We start from the raw sequence: 25526 nt of genomic DNA, 5'->3' as shown, positions 1-25526 counted from the left end.
GGCAAGTGGACTTCTTTTTATTTCCATTACTTTCTCCTCACACATACACTGGGTGAGTTGCAGTGTATCCCTTCAGGCCCACAAAATGCATCCTTAGTAATATGTGCAACTATGTAAGTGCTTATAAACATTGATAAGGTTTAGGGTTCTTTGTGATGCTGTCATCTTCTGCGCAATTGGAATTAACAAGAGGTTACTTTTCAAGTCTGCAACAAATAAAAATGAACAAAGTATTATAAAGCTGGTTTCAGTTCACACCTCTGAAAAAGAACTGGCCTTGCTGTGTACTTATGTTAAGTTTGTGCAGTTATACCTATGACTGTGTGGCAATGAGAGTAAAGGGGCACAAGATATAAAACTTGTTGTACTATCCTGTTGTCTTCACTATCCCATTGCCTCCATTTGCACGGGTGTTCAAAGTGACTTCCCCAAGAAATTGAGTGTTTGTGAAATATCATCATTTTTCCAGCACAGGGCGTTCCCCTTGTATTTAGCAAATTGTGCAAGCAGAGAAGTATTATTGAAATGTTGTAAATTGAAGGAACACAAACGGTTACAGGCGTATGTCCATCCTGCCGACCATCCTGGATGTTAGTAAGCAGCTATGCATCTTGGAACTAGGTTGAGTTAAGCACTTGAAGTTTTAAGCATGTCAAGACTTTTGATTTGTAATATGTGCCTACTGAAGCATATACATGTGTGAAATTCAATGAAAGAGCTAACAGGTGATATGGAAGTTTGACATGGATAAGTAGTAAATAGAACATTAACGGGCAACACTTTGTGGCATGCATAGTTACACCATCTATCTGGCATATGGTACTCCTGGATTGACTTACCTTGTCAGACTTTTTACATGTATATCATCTTCTCGCGCATTAGTTCTTGGTTCCTACAGGTATTATACACAGCTTTGAGCCTTGCCACAACTGTTTAGGCACTCCTCCTCTTGAGCGTGACACACTGCTGTCATGTGGAGGAACCTAATAAACCTATCTGTTCAAAACCACATGGAAAGATTGATTCAGAATGTAGAGCAATTGCTTTCAGTAGACAGCAGGTCTGACGATACAGGTCTAGAAGGAAATCTGCATCATTTTAGTAATTGGGTGCAGTATATAGCTAGAGATTGCAAACTACATAGATCACTAAAATTTCACTACAACTTCTCTTACACAGATAGGCTTTTAATCTTTTGGCAGAGATATTGCATGGATCATTCATAATGATCCAACACATCTTATGCTGATCAGGGAATCTTTGGCCTTGACCTTGCTGTGTCAAATGACTCATCAAAATCCCATATAGGAAGGATCTTTGAATAATCAAATCTGGCAGAAAGATCTTTGTTGTCATGACAAGGGACGTGGGTCAGAATTTTCACTGAAATGTGTGGGCAAGAACGGAGGGGGTGCACAGGTTTACTGCCCTGGAGTTTTTTAGGGAAGGACGGTTCAGGGGCAGAACAAATACCTTGCCCACAGTTGACAGGTAGCTAGTTAAGCTTGTTAAAGGGCCAATTAAGGATCAAAAGATGACTAAGGCCATCCACCCTACCTGGTCACAGTTGCAGCCACAGGCTGCCTTATGGCAATACCACTACACCACTGCTTTTCCCCCCAATGTGTCCATATATTCATTCCTTTATTCCTTAGTTTGAAAATGATGACCCCAGAATCAAAATGAGTTAAGAGAATAAATTTGTCTATTTCAGCTATTCCTAATATGGTTTAAATGACGTGCAGGTAAATTCAAAAGTTCAGAAGAAGAAGAAGAAAAAAGCAGAGGAGAAGAAGAACAGGCATGTGAAGATCAGAGACAAAGAGATAAGGAGGAACAGTGTCTGGAAAGGCAGGAAGCCTGCGATAGAGAACAGAGTGAACTGGAATGCCTAGAACAGGAAAAGGTAAGTGCACATCCAGTATGGTATGGCATTTTACAGCTATCACTTCATATTTTGTCCATTACTGCATGACATATTGCCCCTGTATTTTATGGAGGTTACTATTATTACTATTACTGGAAAGCGTTTCAGGAGCAGCGTCAGGAAAAAGCTGTCTGACCTCTAGCCATGATTCCGAAACCTGCTACCACCCCAACAGATAGATAAAGTCATTGAAAGATAACTGCAAAAACTCGATGAGAAGGAAAATGTATGTAGAACACGGCAGTTCACATTCTAAAAGACCTGGGAGCAACACTTCCTAATTGTCCTTTAGGGAAGGAAATCGGCAATCCCTACCTGGTCTGGCCTACATGTGACTCTAGATCCACAACAGTGTGGTTGACTCTTAACTGCCCTCTGAGATGGCCTTGCAAGCTACTCAGTTCAAGTACAATTAGGAATGGGCAACAAATGCTGGCCTTGCCAGTGACACCCACATTACATGAAAGGGTTTGGGGCACAAACAGAAGAGTGGAATTAGACTAGGATTTTAGGTTTTGGATCAAGACCCTGATGGGGTCAAATGGTGGTCATGACCATGGACTGTGTGGAGAAACAGTCACCCGGAAGTGATTTTGCCTAAACTTGCTAATTAGTGACCAGGGGGCAGGCTCGTTGTCCAATTAAGGATGGCAGGAGGGTTCTCAATATGGGAGGCCCAATAGGAGGCCCTCCAGATTAGAAGGAGCTGCAGCTTGCAGTTACGTAAGAGAGAGAGAGTGCACTGTCCCAAATTTTTAAATGTAAAAATTGCCTCAGCAGCTGAGCATCATTGTGAAGGGAAATCCCCACACCCCCCCCCCCCAACCCCCCAAAGTGGCCTGCTGCTGCTGTAGCCAGACAGGCCTAAGTCCTGACCTTGGGGATGCCCATAGGTCAACTAGGAAATTCTGCCCAGCCTCTGTAAATGACCTTTAAAGACACTTATCTCCCCTTAATTAGCTACCTACTGCTTATGAACAGGAGCCCTTCCAACCCCATCAGGTCTCTGTGAAAATGGTCCCGGAGCAGCGTAGCACTGGGAATCGCGATGCCGATGATTTATGCCTGCCCATCTCCATATGGGTGAAATATTCAGCCCTCGTTAGACAGAAATTTTCCACTAGTTTAATTTTAATGCTAATATTAGCTCATCGGTTACTATCAACATTCAAACAATAATGATCAGATAAAGCAAGAAAAAACACCAGCAAAGAGTGATGGGGTCAAGTGGACTGTTTTTATACCATTCCAAGATTCAATGTTATTCTATAATAAGTTGTTAGGAGGCTTCCTAAAATCACTTGTGTATCTTTTCTCTCCACCTGAACCATAACAAAACTTCAAACTTTCCTCTTCCAACCAAGGTGAAATTTGTGTGGGGAACTGCCAAGTACAAGGCCACATTCAGCTGTTTTGGTCAAGATGTGGTTATTCACTCTGTTGTCCGGTGCTACTAAATAATTTAAAATCACCATTTGTGGTCTCTTGATTCAGTTGTAAAAGCAATGCTGTAAACTTCGCTATCAGTGGAAATGTTCAGGACTTTTATTCTATGCAATTCATCTTTCATCTTTAATATAATTATCAATATCAAAATGTTCCTAATATCAGAATGAAGGCCTTTCTTCAAATAGGTTTTGCTATTTTAAGTGCGTTTTTTATTCTGGGCCAGTACAATTCAATAATGTTTTGAACTTTACACAACCTGAAGGAAGGAAATGGACAAAGACCAAAGGAGCAGACATCAGAACATGTAGAATTGCCAGCTTCAAGTACAGATCCACTAGTGAAATATATGAAAATAATTCAACAGCAAAAAGATGAACAGCAGGAACAGGTAACTCTCGATGTTAAATTGTTAAAGAGAGATGAATGGCTTTTTGTGAGGCTAGTGGGGAGTGTAGTGGATAGTTTTTCAATCTTTTGGATATAGAATTCAAGATTTATTCTTTCTCCCAAAGCAGTGTAATATTTTAACTTAATACCATCCTCCTTTAGCTATTTATGACATTCATGTTTTATTTATTTTGGGAGGAAATCAGTAATTGTATATAATGTAATAAACATCATCTTGTGCTTCCATCAGCTCTCTGAATTTATGTACAAAGACTGAAAATGTTTTATTGAAATAATGCAGTTGATATTTCAAATTGTTTCTGTAAATTCGAGTTAATCTAAAATACAACATACAAGTTCAGAAATTGTTGGTATTGAATCTTCAATGTAGTTTGATTAGTGCGAAAGTCAGCGTTTGTAAAGAAAGCTGGAGGTATGAAAATGTAATGGAGAAGATAAATGTTGGCAGGAACCTCGAGAAACAATGCTGGCTGTTTTTAGCCAATTAGTTACCTTTTTTTTTCTCATGTATTTTCCACTCTCCCGTCAGTGAGTACCTGAGGAAATTTCAGGCAAACTGATGCCGAATGGTGACAAAACATTTTAGTAAAGTTCTATGCTGATTGCTCAGTTTCAATTTGTAAATATTCTTTCATCATTCCTTTTGAATGGACAACAGCAGTCTGGAGATACTTGCAGTTTGGATAGTTTGTCCCAGTACACAGAACAAATTTTCACAAAGTTCTCTGAGTGAAGATTATGGGCAGAATTTTCTGCCTGTCGGGCGGGCGAACCTGACCCAATCTCCGGTGGGTGGGGAGCCGATCCCCGCTGGAGAAATGGGCCCCACCACCATTTTAAGTGGGCGGGCCAATTAAGGCCCACCCAGCGTGACAATGTCACATGAGATGGGACATGTTCATAAATCACAGTAAAACTTTACTAAACTTTTTAAATCCCTACATGAAACCTCATCCCGCCGCTGGATGAGGTTTCATGTCTTTTCTGAAGCCCGCCAGGGTTCCTGCCCTGCCCACCAACCTTAAGGTTGGATGGGCAGGTCCTCTGATTGTTTCAATCCTGTCAATGGCCTCAATTGGCCATTGACAGGTCGGCGGGCGCACTACTGATTTGGTTGTGCCTCTGCCTTCCTGAAAATTTAAATGGGGGGGGATGACGCCGGGGGTTCCACCTGATGTCATCCCGCGTCATTTTACATGTCAGCGAGTGAGCTCCACCCCCTGCTCGCCAACAGCAAGGTTCTACCCTATGAGTTGAAACAAGTGAATTGCTATCTATCTTCTGTCTAACATAAATTATTTCAACCATATGCATTTAATGGCTCTTAACATAGTAATGGGGGAACCAAGAGCCAAGATTGATCATCAACGGGAGGGACAATGGGCATGTTGGACATAGTGCTGAATAAAATATGGACAACACAGTTTGGTTGAGCTCCCGTTTATGGAGGATGGAGGATTGCCATGAAGTAATTTAGTCTGGAGGTGACCTTGACACGAGTGTCTCAGTAGCAGTTGAGATTGAGGTTGAGATGAATAATATTACAGATGTGGAAGCAGGTCATACTTGTGATGAAGAGGAACTAGACTTTTAAACAGAAAGTAGCAGTTCAAAGCAGCACCTAGATTGCTACTGTTACGGATTTTCTACTGAATTACTTGGTATGTTCTCTCCATTACAAACATTGCTTAGTTCCACCTTTCTAGCAACATCCACCTGAACACTACCTCAGTGCATTTGCTGATTAAAAAAAACTGTTAAGCATAACTGTTCCAATGCTATTGTGGCCTGCCCCCTATTCTTCTTCTTCCATAAACTTCAGCTTAACCAAAATTTGGCTGCACATTTCCTTTCCTTTACCAAGTTGCTTTTACTCGTCACTTTTGTCCTTGTTGGCTTCCAGACCCTCAATGATTAAATTTTAAATTATTTTCTTTGTGTAAATCTCTTCATGACCTTGGCCTTGTCCTTTATGTCCTCACGTCTGCAGCACCATTCAAACTTTGTTCCCCTGTCTCTGACATGTTGTGCATTCTTCCTCCCCTTGCTGCACCCATTTTCAGACATGCCTTTAGCTATTTAGGTTCCACACTCTGGAGTTTCCTCTTTTAAATTCCTCCTCTTCCATCTCTTTCTTTACCCGTGTCTCACTGTTCATTTTTGCCTGATCACACTTCTCTGAAGTACCTTGAGGCATTTTTCTCTGTTAAAGGTGCTATATAAATTTGAGTTGTTAAGCTGTATAAGTATTTTCTTTGTATGTGACAGTTTGATAATCTGATAAAATGCAATAATTACACAATATTCTTTCCAGAACACTGAAAAGGAATTAGCAGAAGAGAGTTCCTTACTCCAAACACTGTCTGATGGCAAAACTGGCAGGTAAGGGCAAAGTCAAACTTCAGAGTTACAATTAACAGGGCACTTTTAAAGACAGAACACACAATCTATCATAATTACAATGGGAAAAACTAAAATTGCACTGCAACATTCACCCCCAGACCATGTAATCCTAAATCTCCAGAATGCCCAGTGGCAATGTCTGTTGCTGAATGAACCTCACTGAAAGGTGTCCATTATTTCCTTAAAGTTGTAAGTGATAAAGTGATTGTAGCAATTTGTGCTATAATGTTGTAGCTAGTTATGATCAGAGCCATATTTAAAATCTTACTCTGGGTGTTCAGGGCACCATTCATGACTCCTCAGATAATGAAGCAGTGCCATTGCACGCAGCAAGCCAATATTCAAGCTTGGACTGAGAAGTGACAAACAGCATTTGTGCCACACAGGTGCCAAGCAATGATCATCTCTCTGGACATTCAATGGCATTACCATCACTGAGATCCTAACCTCCAACATCCTGAGGACCAGAGATTTACCTGGATCCGCTACATAAATAGTGTAGCTACTAGAGCAAATCAGAGGTTGGGAATTCTGCAACAAGTAATTCATCTTGTCCACTAACTAGAAGGCCTAAATCAGGAGTGAGATGGAATATCTTCCACATTCCTGGATGAGTGCAGCTACAACAAGTCAAGAAACTCGACACCATCCATGACAAAGCAGCCCATTTGATTAGCATTCCATGCATCACCTTAAACTTTCATTTCCTTTACCAACAATGCACTGTGGCAGCAGTGTGTACCATCTACAAGATGCCAAGGCTCCTTCAACAGCACCTTTTCAACCTGTAACCTGTACCCTCTAGAAGAACGAGAACAGCAGGTGCTTGCAAGGCCACCACCTAAAAGCTCTTCACCTAGTCATGCACCATCCTGACTTGGAACAATATCATCATTTCTTCACTGTCACTTCATTAAACTCCTGATACTCTCTCCCTAACAGCACCGTGGATATTCTTACATCCTGATTTTTCATCCTGATGACAGAGAGGGTTGGGAATTGTATTGATGCAGCAACACCTTTGTTGCTCTTTGGAGTGTTTTCTTTTTTCCCTATTTCTTTGTTTCACACACAATACCTAAACCAGACAAAAAGCAGGAAACCTGCTCCCAAACCATGATTTCAGCCAGAAATGGCTATGAGATGTGTGAAAGTAATCTATGATAATGTGTTCATATTTTATCTGCTTTTCTGTGATAACAGCCTAGCCTCTCCTTGGGCCTTCAGAATATGTTGCATTTGAGCTCCACCAGGTTAACTGTTTTAAAGAGGACTGTGGCTGCAGAGAATGACATTGGCTACATGGCTATTCTTTGCTTACAGTGATATTTTCTTTTACAGTCCTGCAGATTCTAATGAAGAGGCTGATGACAATTTCTGGTGAAACAACCACCAGGAGCAATATTTTGACACGGACCAATCACAGGATGTATTCCATTGTACACTTTACAATTCCAATAAAACAATTTCATTTTTAAAAAAGCTCTGCCTAAAGACAGTTTTTAAAATACTTAACTAGTTGGTAAATAATGTGATTATATTGATACAGTTTTAATGTAAAATATCTGTAAAACAGAAGCAAGTTTGAGAAAAAGTCAACACCTTTCACAAGTGATACGAATCTATCCCTTCAGATCGGAATTTTGAACCAGTTCCTAGTGTAGCATGCCAAAACTACCTCTTCAGAGTGATATTTATATGTACACTAACTTATGTGTCAGCGATGCTGAAACAGACAACAGGAACATGGAAGAGAAAGGACTAGCTAAAAATGGCACATGACAATATGAAAAGGAAAGTTAAATTAACACAAATTTCACAACTAAGAGGATGGGATGAAACCAAAGATACTGGCGATAACAAAATAAAGAGAATTGTGACTTCTTCCCAGAGTATTGATGCATGTATGTAATTGTAAAATTCTAGCTGGAATGATTTGTTAACCATCTACAGGAAGCTGCTGACTCTTACAGTAGAAAATAGTTTACTTATTGGATTATAAAAGAGGTAAGTTACAGAAGGTGATGCTAAACCATGCAATTTCAGTGCATAAAAATGTTTTGTTCAAGCAACTAAACAAACCAGGGTAACATTTGTTATTAACAAGATCTAATTTTTAGTTCAAAGAAAACACCTTAGTCAAATTTACCCACATGCTTTGTTTGCTCATTGTCTCACATACAAAGGATTTAACATGCTGAAATGTACAAGAATTCTTTAAACATCTTAATGCTCTATAAGAAATAGCTTTTATTCAATTGTTAATGAATTAGCACATAACTACTAAAATTGAAAAGTAAATTCCCGCAGAAAACTCATGAAAACATTAATTTTGTTAATCTGTTTTTTCATATGTAAATGTGAAGTGGTTTATATTGCCAGGTTAATGTACAGTAGTTTGAAAGAATGCTGTGTATTAAAAATGTTTTAATTACAAAACAAAATAAGAAGAATGGATTTCACATCGCTCCTATCAGAATGGCTGTTACTGGAATTCGTCACCGCAAACTTCCAGGTTAACAGCGTGCAAAGATATTACTGCAGCAATTTCTTCCTAATAATTAAACTGTTAGATCCTGAAATTCTGTTCAAAATCACAGAAACAAAATCTACAAGCTTTAGCTTTTACATATCTTAGTTTTATGAGTACGTTTAGTAAAGGAAGATTGTGAACACTTAAAAATCAGCACTTCTTGTCTTTGAAAACACTGCAGAAATGAGGCTGCCTCTTCCAGAAATATAAAATAAGGTTTACTAGATTTGATTGTTCACTTCTGCCTATCAAAAATGAGCTAAAATGAATTAGTGAGTGATTTTGTGTTAACTTTAATGACAATAACTATTTTAAAATTAAACTGTGTATAATTAAAATGATTAAAAATGGTTAATGTTTTAGATTATATTTACTATTTGCTTACAGGCTATTAGCAACACTGAAAATACTAATTTCAGGTGGGATATATAAAAAGCAGCATGATTAAACTATCTAGAATCTTTTAGATTTGCTAATAATGAAATTATAAAATAAAGGAGGCCATAGACTACAGTAATAAATCAGCAGACTACTGTATATATGGAAAATGCAAGGGCTCCATTGCAAGCCAATTATGCATTTGGGAAGTATTTGCTTGGATTCCAAAAGTTGGCTTCCTTCTGCTAGCTAACTTAGTGTTTCTTCTCCCCACCCCCCCACTCTCCCCTCCAAAAAACACACTGCTGTTGACCTGCTTTATAATGCATACTGTAGTTGCACAGCAAATTTAGTCCAGAAATGGAAATAAAAAAGGACCAAAAGACTAATGGCTATAAGAATGCTGTGGTTTTTTTTCCAATTACAATTCAAGATGGAAAAATACTGTTAAACCGAGCACTTTTTCCCAGAATCTTATGAACTGAGAAATGATCTGTAATACAGGAATTAATACAAACTGCTCACTGAAGATGTTCAGTTTTGTACTTAACACTTGCACATCTGCTTGTTAGTGGACGCACATCTGCACTGCACAGCAGTCTATAGATTTGTCACAGCTGCTAGGTTTTCTGTTCAATGGCTCTGTTGGTAAATGTTGGACTGTGTTGTTCTTATGTGTAAGAATTCAGTCGTTCTTTTGATCGGGAAGCATGGATATCGTGAAGTTCCTGCTCTTCCTTCGTTTTGAGATCCTGGTATATTTGCATTTTGCATGCATCCTTCAAGTACGCCCAGTTTGCAGACAAAATCATGAGGAAATGGATCTGGAAGAGAAGGGTGAGGAGGATGGCTAGTGAGCATGTCAAGATGCATAGCATGCTGCTAGTCAAGTTACTCCGAGCTGTTAAGACAAGGTTACAATTAAGGGTAACATTCAGGACTATGTCATTCTGGGTAGTAAGACAACTCAGATGTTATTTGTGGTCGCACATAGACACAGCTGTGAGCACAATGAAAGCATTGATATGAAAGCTAAATCTTGAAAACTAGTTTAATGGAAAACCATCCATGTGTCTATGCCCTGAAAACCTTTAAAAGTCATGAACCAGAGCAAGCAACCACATCTTATAAAACTGAATTCAGCGTTTTGTTTTTTGCAAGATATTGTTGGTATGCGTATACAATACCATAAATTCTGGGAAGGCTAAGATGCTGTCTTCATGAACGAGAATCCTCATTATCTTAGGATAATGTATATCAAAAACATGGTTATAAAATTGCCTGAATGCAGCATAAAATGTAGGCTAGAGAGTACTGCATTTTGCTGTCATAGAAAATTGGTAATAGAAGTGCTGTAGAGGGATATATTTGAATCGACAATAATGACTACAAGCTGAAGCCCAATGGTCATGTTGGAGCATTGTTATAGTTACAATAATTATCCTAGGCAATTAAGCTTTGGCAAGAAAATCTATGCCTCAGTATCTTAAAATACTCCTAAAGAAAACCTAACCATGAAAATTGGCTTAATTAATACTTCTGTTATCTAACTTAAGATAGCTAGAAAACAACTGTATTAATTTAATCAGATTGCCATTTATATTCTCTCTTACTTTTTCTGTTAAATGTTAATTAAAATTTCCCTGCACACTAGCCTTAACTTTGAATAGTAATTAAACATTTCATATCTTAAGTTTTCATAACTTTTCCAAATCACCTCTGCAAAAGCAACTTTTAAAGTAAAATCGAAGAAATACACAGATTTATTGTTTTGATATTTATTACCTTGCTCAAGCATAAAAACAAATGATGGCATGACTTCAGGTTGTGAAATGGAGTGGGGCTTTGAGACTGTCCAGTGCCTAGGAAGACTGTCAAGAAGCTTATTTAAATAGCTGGGGCTATGGTCTACATTAATACAAGCTGCTCATTCATCCAATAATTGAATAAGAGGAAACTGGCAGAAAGATTAGAACAAGACCAAAATAAAAGGGGCACAGACTGGAAGACCAAATGACGAAGAGGAGAGAAAAATACCCCTAAAAGTTGTGTGGCTACAAGAGTAATACAACTCTTCAAGAGTGATAAGGTATAAAGGAGATCAAAAAGAGAAAAGGGCAGTGTTACATAAAAGTGGTCCAACGTAGAAGAGACTTGTGAGACGACTGCTGTGAAAACCCAAGCATATGCTATAAATTCAGTTTCTACAGCCAGAATATTAGATGTTCAAAAATGTGAACTCAAGCTTGGGAGTTTTAGAGCAAATAAGTTGGAGTTCCAGCTTAATTGTTCCCTCAACTTCGTTTTTCTTATCCATGTCTGTCTAAATGCATTATGGTTAGAAAATCCTTTCACTGAATGAAAATCCTAACTGTAGTAGCTGACAAGTTTTCTGACTTGGCTACATAATTGGGAACTCCTCTGGTTAGAATAATCTGGGTTGAATGATTGACTAACAAGTAACGTTTCTTATGTAATTATTCACCTATGTGTAAAGTTCACTTGGTCTACCACCACTATCAAAGTTAGCCAGGACTACCAACTCATACCTGTGCTAACTACATTAATTTGCACAGAGTCCAGTCCAACTCAATCTAAATTAACATTCTCCAACATCTCTAACTGATGGGGAAAAAAAACTTTATGCTATATAGCTTAAAAATATATAGCTAATACCTGGCCAAAGCATGTTTGATAACTACCTTGTCCAGATCTTGAGCAAGAAACTGATGGGGTATTGCTTTTGGGTTTCTCAATGGAGGAACAGAATGGAGGAAAAGAATTAACTATCCATGGGTTGGTTGGGAGAGAGAAAAGTAGATGGTTGACAGAGAAATGGGCAAGCAATTATTGGCAACCAAATGATGGTAAATTATAACTCATCGATTTTCTTCAAAATGTTAGTTTCTATACATTTTCTCAATATGAACTGGAAACATCTAGTCACAATCAGATTCTCATTGTCGATTATATGATTGGTTCAATATGTTGCATATTCCTACACTATCAAAATAATGCACGGGATTATCTTCCAATAAAATATTTGTATTATAGAAAAGGACAAAACATGAAAAGCATAAATGTGCAACAGATTTGCTGAATGCTATTCTGAAATATCCTTTAGAAGTAGCTATTTTGCTAAATATAATTTAAAACCTTGCAATTCTGAGCAGTACCAAAACCTTCACCAACAGAGGACTGGATTCAGACAGCCCAAGTCTGAATCCTAGTTTTGATTATTATTAAGAATGAATTGTCCTCAGTGGGCTAGTTAAGCTATAACTTGCTTAGACTGCTGGAGTCGGATCTGTATAGGAAAGCAAAGAAAACAAGCACAGCCAGCCCATATCACCTGTTCCCCTTGTTGGCTGATGATTGTGAGGCAGAATTAACAGTTGTGAAGAAGTTTATTTGCTTCTTGTTTCCACCAAACTAAAAGAGAAGGTGGATTGGTGAAATCAAATCTGGGTTTGAAATAAATAATAAAAGGAACATGTGTAATTCCTGAAAGTATAACTTCACTGAAGAATGATGAAAATCACGAAAAGGCAGCGATTTTGTAAAGAAAGCATGTTTATTTTGAGTATATGAAGGAAAAAAATGATTGAAAGTCAATAAAGTGTCTATACATACAATTTCAAAATACTGTATTAAGAAAATTAAATAATGCCGAAATGTGGGAATTTTTGTAACAAAAGGTGACTAAAAACAAGCATAAAGCATGCAGTTTTGAGGTTAACAAATATTATAATGGCACATTTGAAGATTTTTTAAAAATTGTCTGCAAAGGCAAGTGTTACACTTAATTAACAAGAAACAATTTACTAACCCTTGGCTGCCAACACTGTAACTGGAGAAAAAAAAATTAGTATTTAGCGCAGTCACTCTTTTAATCTCATTCTAAGCCTCAAACTGGTGCATTCCCAAAATCACAGAGAAGAACCCTACTCACGGGGATGGGGGTTGGATAGAAGACAACCTACATTCCAATCACTTCTTACACCAAGCAACCTAGTTCTCACCATCTCGTGTTCCAACAACCAAAACATCTTTGCCATGGGTCAGGTGCAAGATCTGGCTACTTAGGAGTCAATTTCTTAGGACCAAGGCTGCTCTATATGTATTCAGTTGGCCATTTAGTAAATTTAGGCAAATGCTTTTCAATGCATATAGTACCTTTAAGGCAGTAAAGTTGCTCTCACCACACAATTTCCCTTTCAGAACTTCGAAATGTGATTCTTAAAGCTATTCTGTCATCGAGCACAATGCACCTCCCCCAGTATTTTAAACAAAGTTAATCAGTTCTTATGTTAGTCTGTTATATATTTTCATAACACTGGAAATCTTTTGAAGATAATATTCCACATGAATGAGCAAATTTGAAAGCTTAAATGGGTGCAAAATGTCAATCAATGCAAGTTTAGCTTTTAAGCAGAAATGTCCTTTTCCAGATCATGTATGTTCACAGCTCCCTAAGTGTCCTTAACTGTCTACTCTGAATCTTTCAAAACAGTAGAAAAAGTAGCAGAGCTGCATGTACAAGATGCCTGCAAATAGATTTTTCCATTGTCCTGCATACATAATAATTAATTTAACCATGGCACAAATATCCTTGGGTTCCACTGCCATTTAAATTGGACCCACTGTTTTCAACCTGATTTAAAAGATTTATCCGGAGAGTGCATGGTGTCTTAAACCGGAAATTCTAATTTTTTGAAATAATTTTTTTTTAATTTTGAAAAATGTGTACTTTGTAACAAACAAAATGTATTTATTTGTATTTATAGAGAGGCAATTCACTCAGTGGCCTCTGTGCTACTTTTATTGAGCTGGGCACTCTTGATGAAGACAAATATGGTAGGAGAGGGACTAATGATTTCAACCAGTAATGGTGTTTTAGTCTGACCAGGTAATTTGATTAGCTTGAGATTTATCAGCCACCTGAATTTTCAAAGCAGCTTAACTGTTTACTATGTGGATTCAACTTAGCCATCCTGCCGCAAACAAACTTAATTGCTACATCACAATTACAAATTTGCAGCACCAGGCAAAGTGGATCTGAATGAGTTCTGTCAACTGAAGTGGAGTTAGAGCAGATTGCGGAAAAGGTTTGATATAAAAGGCTAGATTTATTCCGGCAAATTTCTAGTATTTAACACACAGGAATTGGCTTTTGGACTTTCTTTTTAATTTTATTACCGATAGTTGTGAAATCTCTTTGTAACAAACCATTGACGCATGAGAGCTATCTGTGTTGATGGCATCTAGTAATCAATTGATTGCATCTTGTTATCTAAACATGCATAGACTTGCAGTGGCATAACGTGTGAGCAAATGAATAATTTGGGATCAACCAATAACGTATAACCTTTTCCTATCAACTGAGTTGCACAATGCTGTTCTCAGCAGGTCATCCTCCAAGTTAATGCAATGCTATTGGCAGGTTACAGAGTCCTGACTGACTCAGCTGATATTGAATAATTCTATGTAATGTCGACTAGTTCAACTCAAACGTCTGAAATATGACTTACAATTGGCTTTTCTTAAAAATTAACAATTAACACAAATGTTCTAGATTTTGAATTTCTCTCACTCTGATGTTTCAAATTTTTGCAACTCCTAAAGTCTTTCTAAACTAGAATGATGGGTTTCCCTTACTATGCATCGTGACATTAACCTTTTTATTAGCTTTCAACTCCTTGAAAGTAACTGTACTACCATTGAAACAGAACCACATGGAGCTATTGTCTGATACTTAGTTCTGGTTTTAACATTTTTATTCATTGTATTTTATGTTCATTCTCATGGAAGATCCCAAGTACTGGCCGGTTGGAAACATAAAATGCAGTTAATTTATTTAATAACTTAGAAAAGCAATTAATGGCTTCTTAGTCCATCTGAGATCAGTATTAATGGCAGACTTATTGCTGGATCTTGGGACAGCATACTGTGGGCCAGGAATTATAGCACCATTTGTTTTGTTTCTCTTGTTCAATATAATTCAGCCATTGGTGACATTCTTTGCATTGACCCCGTATTTGGAAACAAAAATAGCCAGATCGTACACCTTTATGGCAGTCATATTAAATCAAATAAGATACTAAAAAGAGTGCTTTAAGTGTTGATACTATATGATGCTTTCTTGTGCTATTTACAAATTATTCTTTTGTAAAATGCAGATTAATAAGTTCTGTTTTAGTCCATGATGCCAGTGGTAGTTCAAGCTACTCAGTGCGGCTCGTAGAGCTCTGTATACTGCTTCTATAGCAACTTAGAATTTTGTGCAGCAGTCTTCTTGACTCTTAAACTTCAAAACAGCAAAGTTATATGTGGTAGCCATCATGTAGATGAGCTGGTAGAAGGAAACAGAATAAAGTGATAAGACAATGCTCACCAACACCAACACCCCAGACACAACACTGCAAAACCACATAAACTCCTCACAATAAAGTTTGACAAGAAAAGAAAATCCATTCATATTGGCAGAAATAACTACAAACAATTGCCTTTCAATTAATATAATAACAGCATTTTTAAACTGTATAGTGCAAGCCCCTAGCCCAATAACAGCTGTTACTGTAAAGCAGCACAAACAGTATTCATCAACAGGCACAAGTGAGAATCAATCACTATATATAATCACTAAGACAAAAGCAAAATACTGGGGATGCTGGAAATCTGAAACAAAAACAGAAAATGCTGGAAAAACTCAGCTGGTCTAACAGCATCCGGGGGGAGAGAGAAACAGAGTTAACGTTTCCAGATTGTATGACTCTTCTTCAGGGTTCTGAAGAGCCATATGGGACTTGAAACGTTAACTCTGTTTTTCTCTCCATAGATGCTGTTAGACCGGCTGAGTTTCTCCACTATATATAAGTTTGACAGGTCACCTTGACAGCACTACAAGCACATCCATCTAATTGTTCTTATAGTCCTGATGTCCTGATAAGAGTCACACAAGTAAGATCAGCATGTATATTTAAACCCTAAAATAAATAAATATCCTAATTAAATGAATTTGAAAGAGAAATGCTGGATTCTCTGCAGCCCTAGAACAGTGAATCCTAGATTCAAGACACCAAATTCAAATCTCATTCTCCACTGATATCCATTCATTCTTCTGCTAAAAATAGGTCATTTTGGCAGTGGGTCAGAATGTGGAGCAAAAGGTACAGAAAGCGGTAAACACTTTAACTCTAGTGGTCCTTTCTCAGGATGCTCAAAAGCACCCTCAAAAGGATCAAGAGGAGCGAGAGCAGTACAGGTTGATCAGCTCAACCAAATTGGACAAGAAAAGGTGTAAGCAAGTAAAATATACATATAAAAAGAGTGGTTTAAGGTCAGTCCAAAAGTTACAGACAGCCTGGCAAAAAACTTAAACAACGCAGTTTGCCCTTTTCTCATTCAATATCCCCCCACCACCCTCTTTACCCCCTCCTCTCTCACATGGATAATGATAAAATCATCAGTCATGCTCTATGAGGTATCCCCAATGCTGGAGGTGTTTGTCTTTAGATTACCTGAGTATCCCTTTAATTTTTGATTATTGTGTGACTAACCAAGACATTTCCTTCTGCCAAGCGTTTGTTGTGAATGTATTGCATTATTACAATGTGTCCTTTATCAAAAAGATCCAGTAAGATTCAGACCAAAATTAATTTTATATTATAATTGTTATGACATTAGTGATCATTATCCTTAATTCATGGCGTTGAAAAAATAATAGACCAATATACTGTAGTAAACTGCACAGTTTGTATCCAACTTTCAAATTCTAATAGTGTGTAATGAAACAACTGAGCTCTCCCTGGTAAAGCCACTCTGACTTTTTTTCATTTTAGCAACATTTCTTAAAAAATAACTTGTACTCTGTCACCTCTCTATCTTCCTGCTTCCCACCACTATTCTTTACGCTGCATACTCAATTATACCATGGACTCATCACAATTAATTTTAACTCTCAAGATGGGTGGATTGGATACCCTGCAGCTAAAGGAAGGCAAGAAAGGCTGGGTCTAATGGGTAAGTGCCTTTACAGTGCTGGTTATGGGCCAGGACAAGTAGCAGTGCTCTGCTGCGTCCTCCCTCAAGGAAACCTGTCTTCCACACCACATGATCTAACCTCCCCACGATTTCTCCACAGCCTCCCATTCTCAAATTTTCGTGTGCGGTGTGCTACTGCAGGCTGTCCCACCCAAGAGCCAGCCAGCTTCTTGATCACTAATTCAGCAGGACATCCAGGAAACCTGTAGCTCCAGGTTTCTCGGCCAGGGTTCCACTGTACCTCCCCGCAAATACAACGGCCATCAAATCCATGTTACAGAATGTGGGAAGGTTAAAAGTGTGTGAATCCGAATGAGTGGGAAGCATTCAGGTGTAAGTCTGAGAGATTGTGAAAGGGGGCATGGAGGGGTGAATTTCTCCTCACTGAGCAAGTAAATTTCCTGGCACATCAGAGGACAAAGATTGTGATTTTTGTGAAAGGGTATGTGAGAGGTTGGTTGCAAATGTGAGAGCACACAAGGATAAGTGTGAATATGAGAGAACGTGAATTTGATAGCATGCAAGGAAGACTGAACATGAGAATATATAAGGTAAGAGTATGAATGTGGCAGAGTGCAAGGAAGCTTGTGAATATCAGAGCATGTGAAAGAATTGTAACTGCATTTGAATGTGCGATGAGGCACCATTTTGCTTGCACACTTAAATTTCTACAGGTGTACACCCAAACTCTTAAAATAGGTACCTACTCCTTCTTCAGGGCTGTTCTTGCAGAGGATCCCAAACATCTTGAGCAGGTCCAGTGTGTGAGTTTGTGCATTGTTTAAATCATCAATTTCTTTTCCCCTCCAAAAAGCATACTTCCTACCTTTTCTCAAGTCTCCTGGAGTCAAGAGTAGATTGCACAGATCTTTAACAAAGCACAGTTTACTAATGAAATGGCTGGGCTGGGGGAACGCCATTACTGAAAGGAAGGACCTGTGCACTGAACATTACATAAAGCATCTCCAACTGCAGATCTTAAGTGAAAAGGGTTAACTTATAAGAGCCCTAATTTGGAACATATTAAGCAGACTTTAAAACAGAAATGTATTTAAGAGCATTCAGCCTAAATAGACTGCAGCCCACTCACCAGCGCAATGACAGTAGCACCAGCTCCAGCACAAGCTACGATGAACAGATGATAGGACAAATCAAACTGGAAAAGAAAAGGAAAAAGTTAACCACATCTTCAGCTACTTTTTTGGACAATCACAAAGATATTTTTAGGAGTGGCATTTAAATTAGCAAATGAGTTGCTGATATTGTTTGGGTATATTTTTCCGCACAATGTCTCTCGCATGCAAAAACATACATCATGTTCTTCAGTTGAGTTACCTCAGATGTATTGCAGATAGTGGTTAAAGTTGAGCCACAGGCTTTTCCGGGTGAGGCATTCCAGGGAATAATGCCTGACAAAATAATGAAAGCAAAAGCCAAGTTACTAGTATCCTAACATTTGAAATCTGATGATTTTCAGATGACCAAATAAACAATCTTCTTCTTTATGGAAAGATGGTAAAATTAAAAATTTGCCAAATAATGAACATTGGTTTACAATAGAAGCAAAATAATGTGGATGCTGGAAATCTGAAATAAAAGCAGAAAATGCTGGAAAAACTCAGCAGGTCTGGCAGCATCCGTGGAGAGAGAAACAGAGTAAGTGTTACGATCCATATGATTCTTCTCCAGAGCTGAAGAGAAGTAGAAATGTGATGGATTTTATATTGTTTAAGCAGGGGTGGAGCAGCTGGAGCAAAACAGAAGATCAGGGATAGGTAAGAGCTCAGGGAAAAATTGACAAAGATGTCATGGGCACAGAATAAAGGGAGTGTTGACAGTATTGTTATGTTATTTTGCTCCACCTGTTCCAGCTCCTCTTAAACAGTATAAAATCCATCATGTTTCTACCTCCCTAGCTCTGAAGAGTCATACGGACTCGAAACGTTAACTCTGTTTCTCTCTCCACAGATGCTGCCAGACCTGCTGAGATTTTCCTGCATTTTCTGTTTTATGAACATTGGGTTGTTGTGCCATGCGGTTAAATATAACGTGTCATCGGTGATATATAATCTCAGTCTTGCCCCTGTTCGATCAGATAGTAAGCTCAGCAGAAGGCATGTGGAAACTTCTGCATAATATTTTTCTGAGTCATTTGCAAAACACCTTAATTCTGAAGAAGCAGGATGCTCTTCAAGCTGCATTACGTGAGCATACGTTCTACAGTAGTCAAAGGGTCACAATGAAAGATCCAAATCAGGTTTAACCATATCTATATTGCTGAAATTTGAAGAACAATTGAAATCTGTCACAACATATGCTGCATTGCTCCATGGTAACTGGGTTAGTAATTGGATAATTTATCAGGTCCAGTTCAATGTAAAATGTGGATTTTTAACTGCTATGTAAACATACCTTTTCAAAAGATTTGGTTTTAGTCTGAAAGGTTACCTTGGACACTAAAACAATTGTAGGAAACTATTGTTAACGTCCATACTATTGTTAACCTCCATACTATTGTTAACGTCCATACTATTGTTAACCTCCATACAATTGTTAACGTCCATACAATTGTTAACGTCCATACTATTGTTAACGTCCATACTATTGTTAACCTCCATACTATTGTTAACCTCCATACTATTGTTAACCTCCATACAATTGTTAACGTCCATACAATTGTTAACGTCCATACTATTGTTAACGTCCATACTATTGATAACCTCCATACAATTGTTAACGTCCATACTATTGTTAACGTCCATACTATTGTTAACCTCCATACTATTGTTAACGTCCATACTATTGTTAACGTCCATACTATTGTTAACCTCCATACTATTGTTAACCTCCATACTATTGTTAACGTCCATACTATTTTCAATGCCAAAAAGAACCTTTCAAAATGTTGCGAGGGAAGCTGAGGAAACAGATCTGCTGCCAGCACATGAATATTCTTACTTATCTCACTGAAGCTGTAGACTAAACAAGCTCTCTCTTTGGTTTCAGCAGAGATCAACTAGGAAGAACCATAAGGCAAGGCCTATTTTCTGTCAGCAGATCCATTGTCACCCTGACCAGTGGCCAGTTTAAAGCAGCATTGACTAGCAGGGGCATGTCCAGAACGGGCATAGGTGATGGTGTTGTCTCTCAGGACATCAACATGTCCAGATCCTCTCACCAGCTCCCTCTGTGCTTGGCTGGGTGACAGAAAGCAGGCACAATGAAGCTGCCTGTGCAATTGTCCACCTCAAACAGAGCACTTCTGGTACAACCTGCCTTCATTACTGTTGTTCCTTCTCTTCCAAAAATCATAGGTATAGAAGATGACCATGAGAAAACCCATCGTGGCACCATGGAGCAGTTGATTAAAATAGTTAGCAACAATTCTCACAAAAGCTCTAGAAAGGCAGCGCATAAGATATTTACTGAATCTCCTCACTGGGAGCTTTAATTCACCTTCCCTATACTCTTCTTGGTAAAACAGGATGCCTACTTTGTATCAGTGTTACATAATCTGAAAGACGTTGTATTTATAAAGATTTATACCTTTCACAACCTCAGGACATCCCAAAGCATTTCCTAGTCAATGAGGTACTTTTTGAAGCATAGTTACTGTTGTATGTAAGAAATATGGCAGCCAATTTGCATACAAGATCACGCAAACATCAATGCGATAACGACCAGCTAATCTGTCTTTAATAATGTAGGTTGAACAGGAAATATTGGTCAGGACACTGGGGGAAAAGTCCCCTGCTGTTATTTGAAATTATGTCATGGGATCTTTTATGACCAACTACTCAGAAGTGAATTGTAGACTTAAGTGTCAGGGACTTGAATCCAAAACCTTCTAACTTAACAGAGACAAGGTGAACACCTCAAAGTGACATGCAAACCATAAGAGATTGTGTGCACATCAAATTTATATCACTGCAACTTAATTTCAATATTACAGCGACATTCCTCCCCTCTTCAGGATACTGCTTCCTGCCCATGTTAAATTCCGTGCCACAAATACTCATGGGGCAGGATTTTGAGTTTGGCACGTGGGCGTGGTTGGCAGGACTGGTAGTGACCAGGAAACCAGGCAGCCGGCTGCAATCAGCCCCCGACTGCAGTTCCACGCTGGCTGGCCAATTAACAGCAGCGTGAAAGGCGCACTGAAATACACAGAGCTACCCGGAGGAGTGCAAGCGCTGAAATGAGCGTGGGGGAGGGGGTTCACAGAAAGCTCTCTGAAGGCAGAAAGCTGGATCAGGGAGCTGCAGAACTGAAAAGCCATAAATAATGATTTTCAAACGCTGAAAAAAATGTCCACGCAGCAGGATCTGTCATCTAAACATACGGCTGATGTAAGTTCTGTCCAAACACTTGTACCTGTTTTTAAAATTAATATCAGAAATATAGTCTCATATGAATAACACCCCGCCCTTGGATGAGATTCCCTCATAAAGGTAAAGGCCGCCTGGCCCATTCACCTGCCCGCCCATTGTAACATTGGACGGGCAATGAAAAATCACCATTGATTATTACATTAATGGCCTTAACAGGCCTCGATTGTCAGCGGGCGCGCTGCCAACTCACCCGCATGTGCCAACCAAAATATCGCGTGAATGCGCAATGACATTGGGACGCTCACCTGATGTTATCTTGCGCTGTTTGACGCTCAGGCACGCAACAGCATAGCGAGTGAAAAATTCTGCCCATGGTGCACAAAATAGTGAGCTCTCGTGTGATTGGTCACCCTGTTCTCCAATTGCTAACACACGCTTTATACCCAAAGAGATGTTAATAACTGGATAACCAGTTGCGGTCTGTCTACTTAAAAAATACTTGAAAAATAGACACAGCTAAGACAAAGGGGCCTATATTGTCAAACGATGATGAAGAAAGGCTAAGGAAGTTGCATCTGTTCTAGCTCAAAAAGGACAGAGGACAGCAAAGTCCAAGGTTATTGTAAAGTAATGAACAAAATCAATATTGTGGATAAAACAATATTTTGTGTTGAAGAACATTAAGAGAACCAGAGGACATGATTAAAAGCTTAAAAAGACAGTTTGCCTTAAGAGGAAATTGTCTCAGAATTCCCCTCCCTGATGCTAAAACCATCACACTTTATCAACTTCTGGTTTGTTCATGGTAACTCTCTCTTTACTGGCCTCCCATCCTCCAAAAACTCCCAATTTGGCTCTAACCTTCCAAAACAGTGTCACATGTCTCCTGTTCTGTAGAATGTCTAATTTGCCCATCACCTCTATTCTCACTGACCTTGTCTGCCTCCCTATTCCCTAATGTTTCAAACTTTAATATCTTATTCTCATTTAGAAAGCTCTCCATGGTCGCCTGTGTCTGAAATTTCCCCCAGCCCATTATCCTCTCCCAGATGCACCATTCTTCTGACACTGGTTGATGGTGTATTCCTCCCTCTCTCCCTGCCCCCTCCACCACTTTGTCAAATGGTGACAGAGCTATCAATGGTCCTCTATCTGGGATTCACTCTCTAAATCTCCCTTCTTCTTCAGCTCAGAAAACCCATCTCTTCAACCAAGCTTGTTGGACTGGACACTGCTTTAGAAAATTCTCCTGAACACACTCTAGGAACTCTTGCCCCTCTCTGCCCTTTATGGCCCCCTTCATGGCTAAGTCTCCATTGCCTGTTCCCAGTGTTATTCCCTGTGCGTGAAGGTAATTGCTTTTATAGTAAGTCACAACATCACAAAATGAAAATTCTATAGGGCCACCAACAAATGGGAAGGGCGTAGAGAAACAAATCTGCAGGGAAATTAGAGAGAGTTACAAACATTACGGGTGGGATTTCCCACTCCAGCCTGTAACTTTTGTAACTCTAATTTCCCTGCAGATTTGTTTCTCTACGCCCTTCCCATTTGTTGGTGGCCCTATAGAATTTTCATTTTGTGATGTTGTGACTTACTGTAAAAGCAATTAACTTCACGCACAGGGAACATCACTGGGAACAGGCAATGGAGACTGAGCCATGAAGGGGGCCATAAAGGGCAGAGAGGGGAAAGAGTTCCTAGAGTGTGTTCAGGAGAATTTTCTAAAGCAGTGTCCAGTCCAACAAGAAAGCAGGCACTGTTGGACCTGGTTCTTAGAAACAAGGTGGGCCAAGTAGATCAAGTGACAGCAGGAGAACATTTAGGAGACAGTGATCACTGTATCATAAGGTTTAGGATGATGGCAGAAAAGGACAATGTGCAATCCAGAGTAAGAATAGTTAACTGCGGGAGAGCTGCCTTCAATGGGGCAAGAATGGAGCTGGGCCGGAAAGACTTGAACCAAAGGTTGGAGGGGAAACTGTAATTGAACAATGGGCTACCTTCAAAGACGAAATAGTTCGTGCACAGTCAAGGTATATTCCCTCGAAAGGGAAAGGTAGGCCAAACAAATCCAGAGACCCCTGGATGAAAAAGGAGATAGGAATTAAGATAAAGAAGGAAAAGTGTGCTTATGACAGGTGTCAGGGAGAAAATACAATTGAGAACCAAGAGGAATACAGAAGGTTCAGAGGGGAGGTGAAGAAGGAACTAAGAGTAGGGAAGAGGGATTATGAGAAAAGACTGGCAGCCAACATAAAGGGGAGTCCCAAAGTCTGCTATAGGCATATAACTAGTAAAAGGATCTTTAAAAGTTAAAATGGAGGCAGGGGGCATGGCTAAGTTGTTAAATGAATATTTTGCTTCTGTCTTCACCAAGGAAGCAGATATTACCCAGGCCTTGGTGACAGAGGAGAAAACTCTGTCACTAGAAGGGTTCAGAATTGATAAGGAGGAGGTACTGGATAAACTGTCTGTCCTTAAATTTGACAAGCACCAGGACTGGGTGAGATGTATCCATGGATTTTGGAGGAAGTGAGAGTGGAAATTGCAGGGGCACTGGCCATAATCTTTCAGCCTTCCCTAGACTCGGAGAGGCATCAGAGGACTGGAGAATTGCAAACACTATTCCCTTGTTCAAAAAAGGTTGTAAGGATAAGCCCAGCAATTACAGACCAGTCACTTTAACTTCTGTGGTGGGGAAGCTTCTAGAAACAATTATATGTGATAGAATTAATAGTCACATAGAAAAATGTGGGTTGATTAGGAAGAGCCAGCATTGATTTCTTAAGGGAAAATCGTGTTTAACCATCTTGCTGGGCTATCAGCACCTTCTTTAGTCTTTAACACTGCCATTAACTCTCCCTTTGCCATGGGTCTATGCCATCTTTGTCAAATTTCTCCTTAGCTCCCACCTATCCCACCACACCCCCCCTCTTAAACAGTATAAAACTCATCACATTACTACTTCTCTTTAGCTCTTAAGAAGTCATATGGACTTGAAACGATAACTCTGTCTCTCTCACCACCGATGCTGCCAGAGCTGCTGAGTTTTTCCAGCATTTTCTGGTTTTATTCTGAAAGCAATTCAGACCTTGTCAAATTCACACTTTTCAGGTTGATACACAATGTACAAAAATGTTCTAAACCTATCATTAATTTTAGCAAACGTTGCATTGATTTAATAATTATCACAAAAACTGCCTGGTTAGAAAACCAAACTCTTTCAAAACTATTAAACTCACTGAAAGAATCCGGACTGGAATCCTGGGGCTAGTGGGTGAAGCATAAACTAATGCTCTGCTATTCAAAGGCAAAAATCACAATATCTGAACAATGATGTATTGTTCTTAGAGACTGTTGACCAGTGATGCAAAAATAGAAGTAGTCTATTATGAATCCAGATTTTCATCCTGGGTAGCCCCTAAGGGCTATATGACTTGAGTTCCTTTGGTTTTAATGTAAGTACTTACTGCACTTTTATGTGAAAAATGTATAATTGTTCTGTCCTTTGAGTCATATGGAATTGTATTTTAAAATTGATTGTTAATCTAACAGGAAATGGAAGTCTGGTATATAATAATCAAAACTGCAGCTGCTTTCAATCAGAGGTTGTGACCTAATGTAGAAAAAAAACCCTAAAAAGAAATGATTACTGGCGTGGAAATGTTGCATTATCTACAGTGAGACAATAAAATCCACGTGAAGAAAACCTCATTCCTCACATCTTTTTCCAAATTGTGTGTAACAACTTTGACATGGCAAATTTCTTGCACTTTTCACCATGATATCATATAATTTTGGAGTACCTTAATAAACTGCTACCTCTTACAGCAGTTTTGACATAAACCCCATAAGTGGTCCTCCAAATATGAATCAGAAGCTGCAGCCATTTGTAAACTTCAGAAGCTGCATTTCTGGAGGATTAGTGCTCATAGCATTTTAGTTCCATCCTGAAGGCATTCTGGAAGATGGTATTATGCACCATTTTCCAAATTAACTGTCTAGATTTTTATACAGATTTTCTTTCCCACATGTGGGACAAATACAAAAT

At 38.9% G+C, this 25526-nt stretch overlaps 2 protein-coding genes across 9 annotated transcripts in view; one reads left to right on the top strand and one right to left on the bottom strand.

Moving 5' to 3' along the window:
• The window catches only part of ofd1 (OFD1 centriole and centriolar satellite protein), an 84687-nt gene extending 77018 nt beyond the window's left edge, over positions 1-7669 (top strand). For all 4 annotated transcript variants that reach the window (XM_041212015.1, XM_041212018.1, XM_041212014.1 and 1 more), the window contains 4 exons: positions 1746-1906; positions 3639-3764; positions 6099-6166; positions 7529-7669. In XM_041212015.1, the coding sequence (XP_041067949.1) occupies positions 1746-1906; positions 3639-3764; positions 6099-6166; positions 7529-7571 (398 nt within the window). In that variant the 3' untranslated portion in view covers positions 7572-7669. The remainder of the gene's footprint in view (positions 1-1745; positions 1907-3638; positions 3765-6098; positions 6167-7528) is intronic.
• The window catches only part of gpm6bb (glycoprotein M6Bb), a 151766-nt gene that overhangs the window by 55159 nt on the left and 71081 nt on the right, over positions 1-25526 (bottom strand). For 3 of the 5 annotated variants that reach the window (XM_041212019.1, XM_041212020.1, XM_041212021.1), the window contains 3 exons: positions 18477-18550; positions 18232-18297; positions 8155-9922 (listed from right to left, as the gene is read on the bottom strand). In XM_041212019.1, coding sequence (XP_041067953.1) covers positions 9770-9922; positions 18232-18297; positions 18477-18550 — 293 coding nt within the window. In that variant the 3' untranslated portion in view covers positions 8155-9769. Of the gene's footprint in view, positions 1-8154; positions 9923-12653; positions 15451-18231; positions 18298-18476; positions 18551-25526 lie in introns of those variants that run through there. The other 2 variants (XM_041212022.1, XM_041212023.1) reach the window with 2 other exon arrangements.

This window comes from Carcharodon carcharias, chromosome 18 (assembly GCF_017639515.1).
Source record: "Carcharodon carcharias isolate sCarCar2 chromosome 18, sCarCar2.pri, whole genome shotgun sequence".
NCBI classification, from domain to species: Eukaryota; Metazoa; Chordata; class Chondrichthyes; order Lamniformes; family Lamnidae; genus Carcharodon; species Carcharodon carcharias.
The sequence above is the reverse complement of the archived record's forward strand: the minus strand, read 5'-3'. Positions and strand labels throughout refer to the sequence as shown.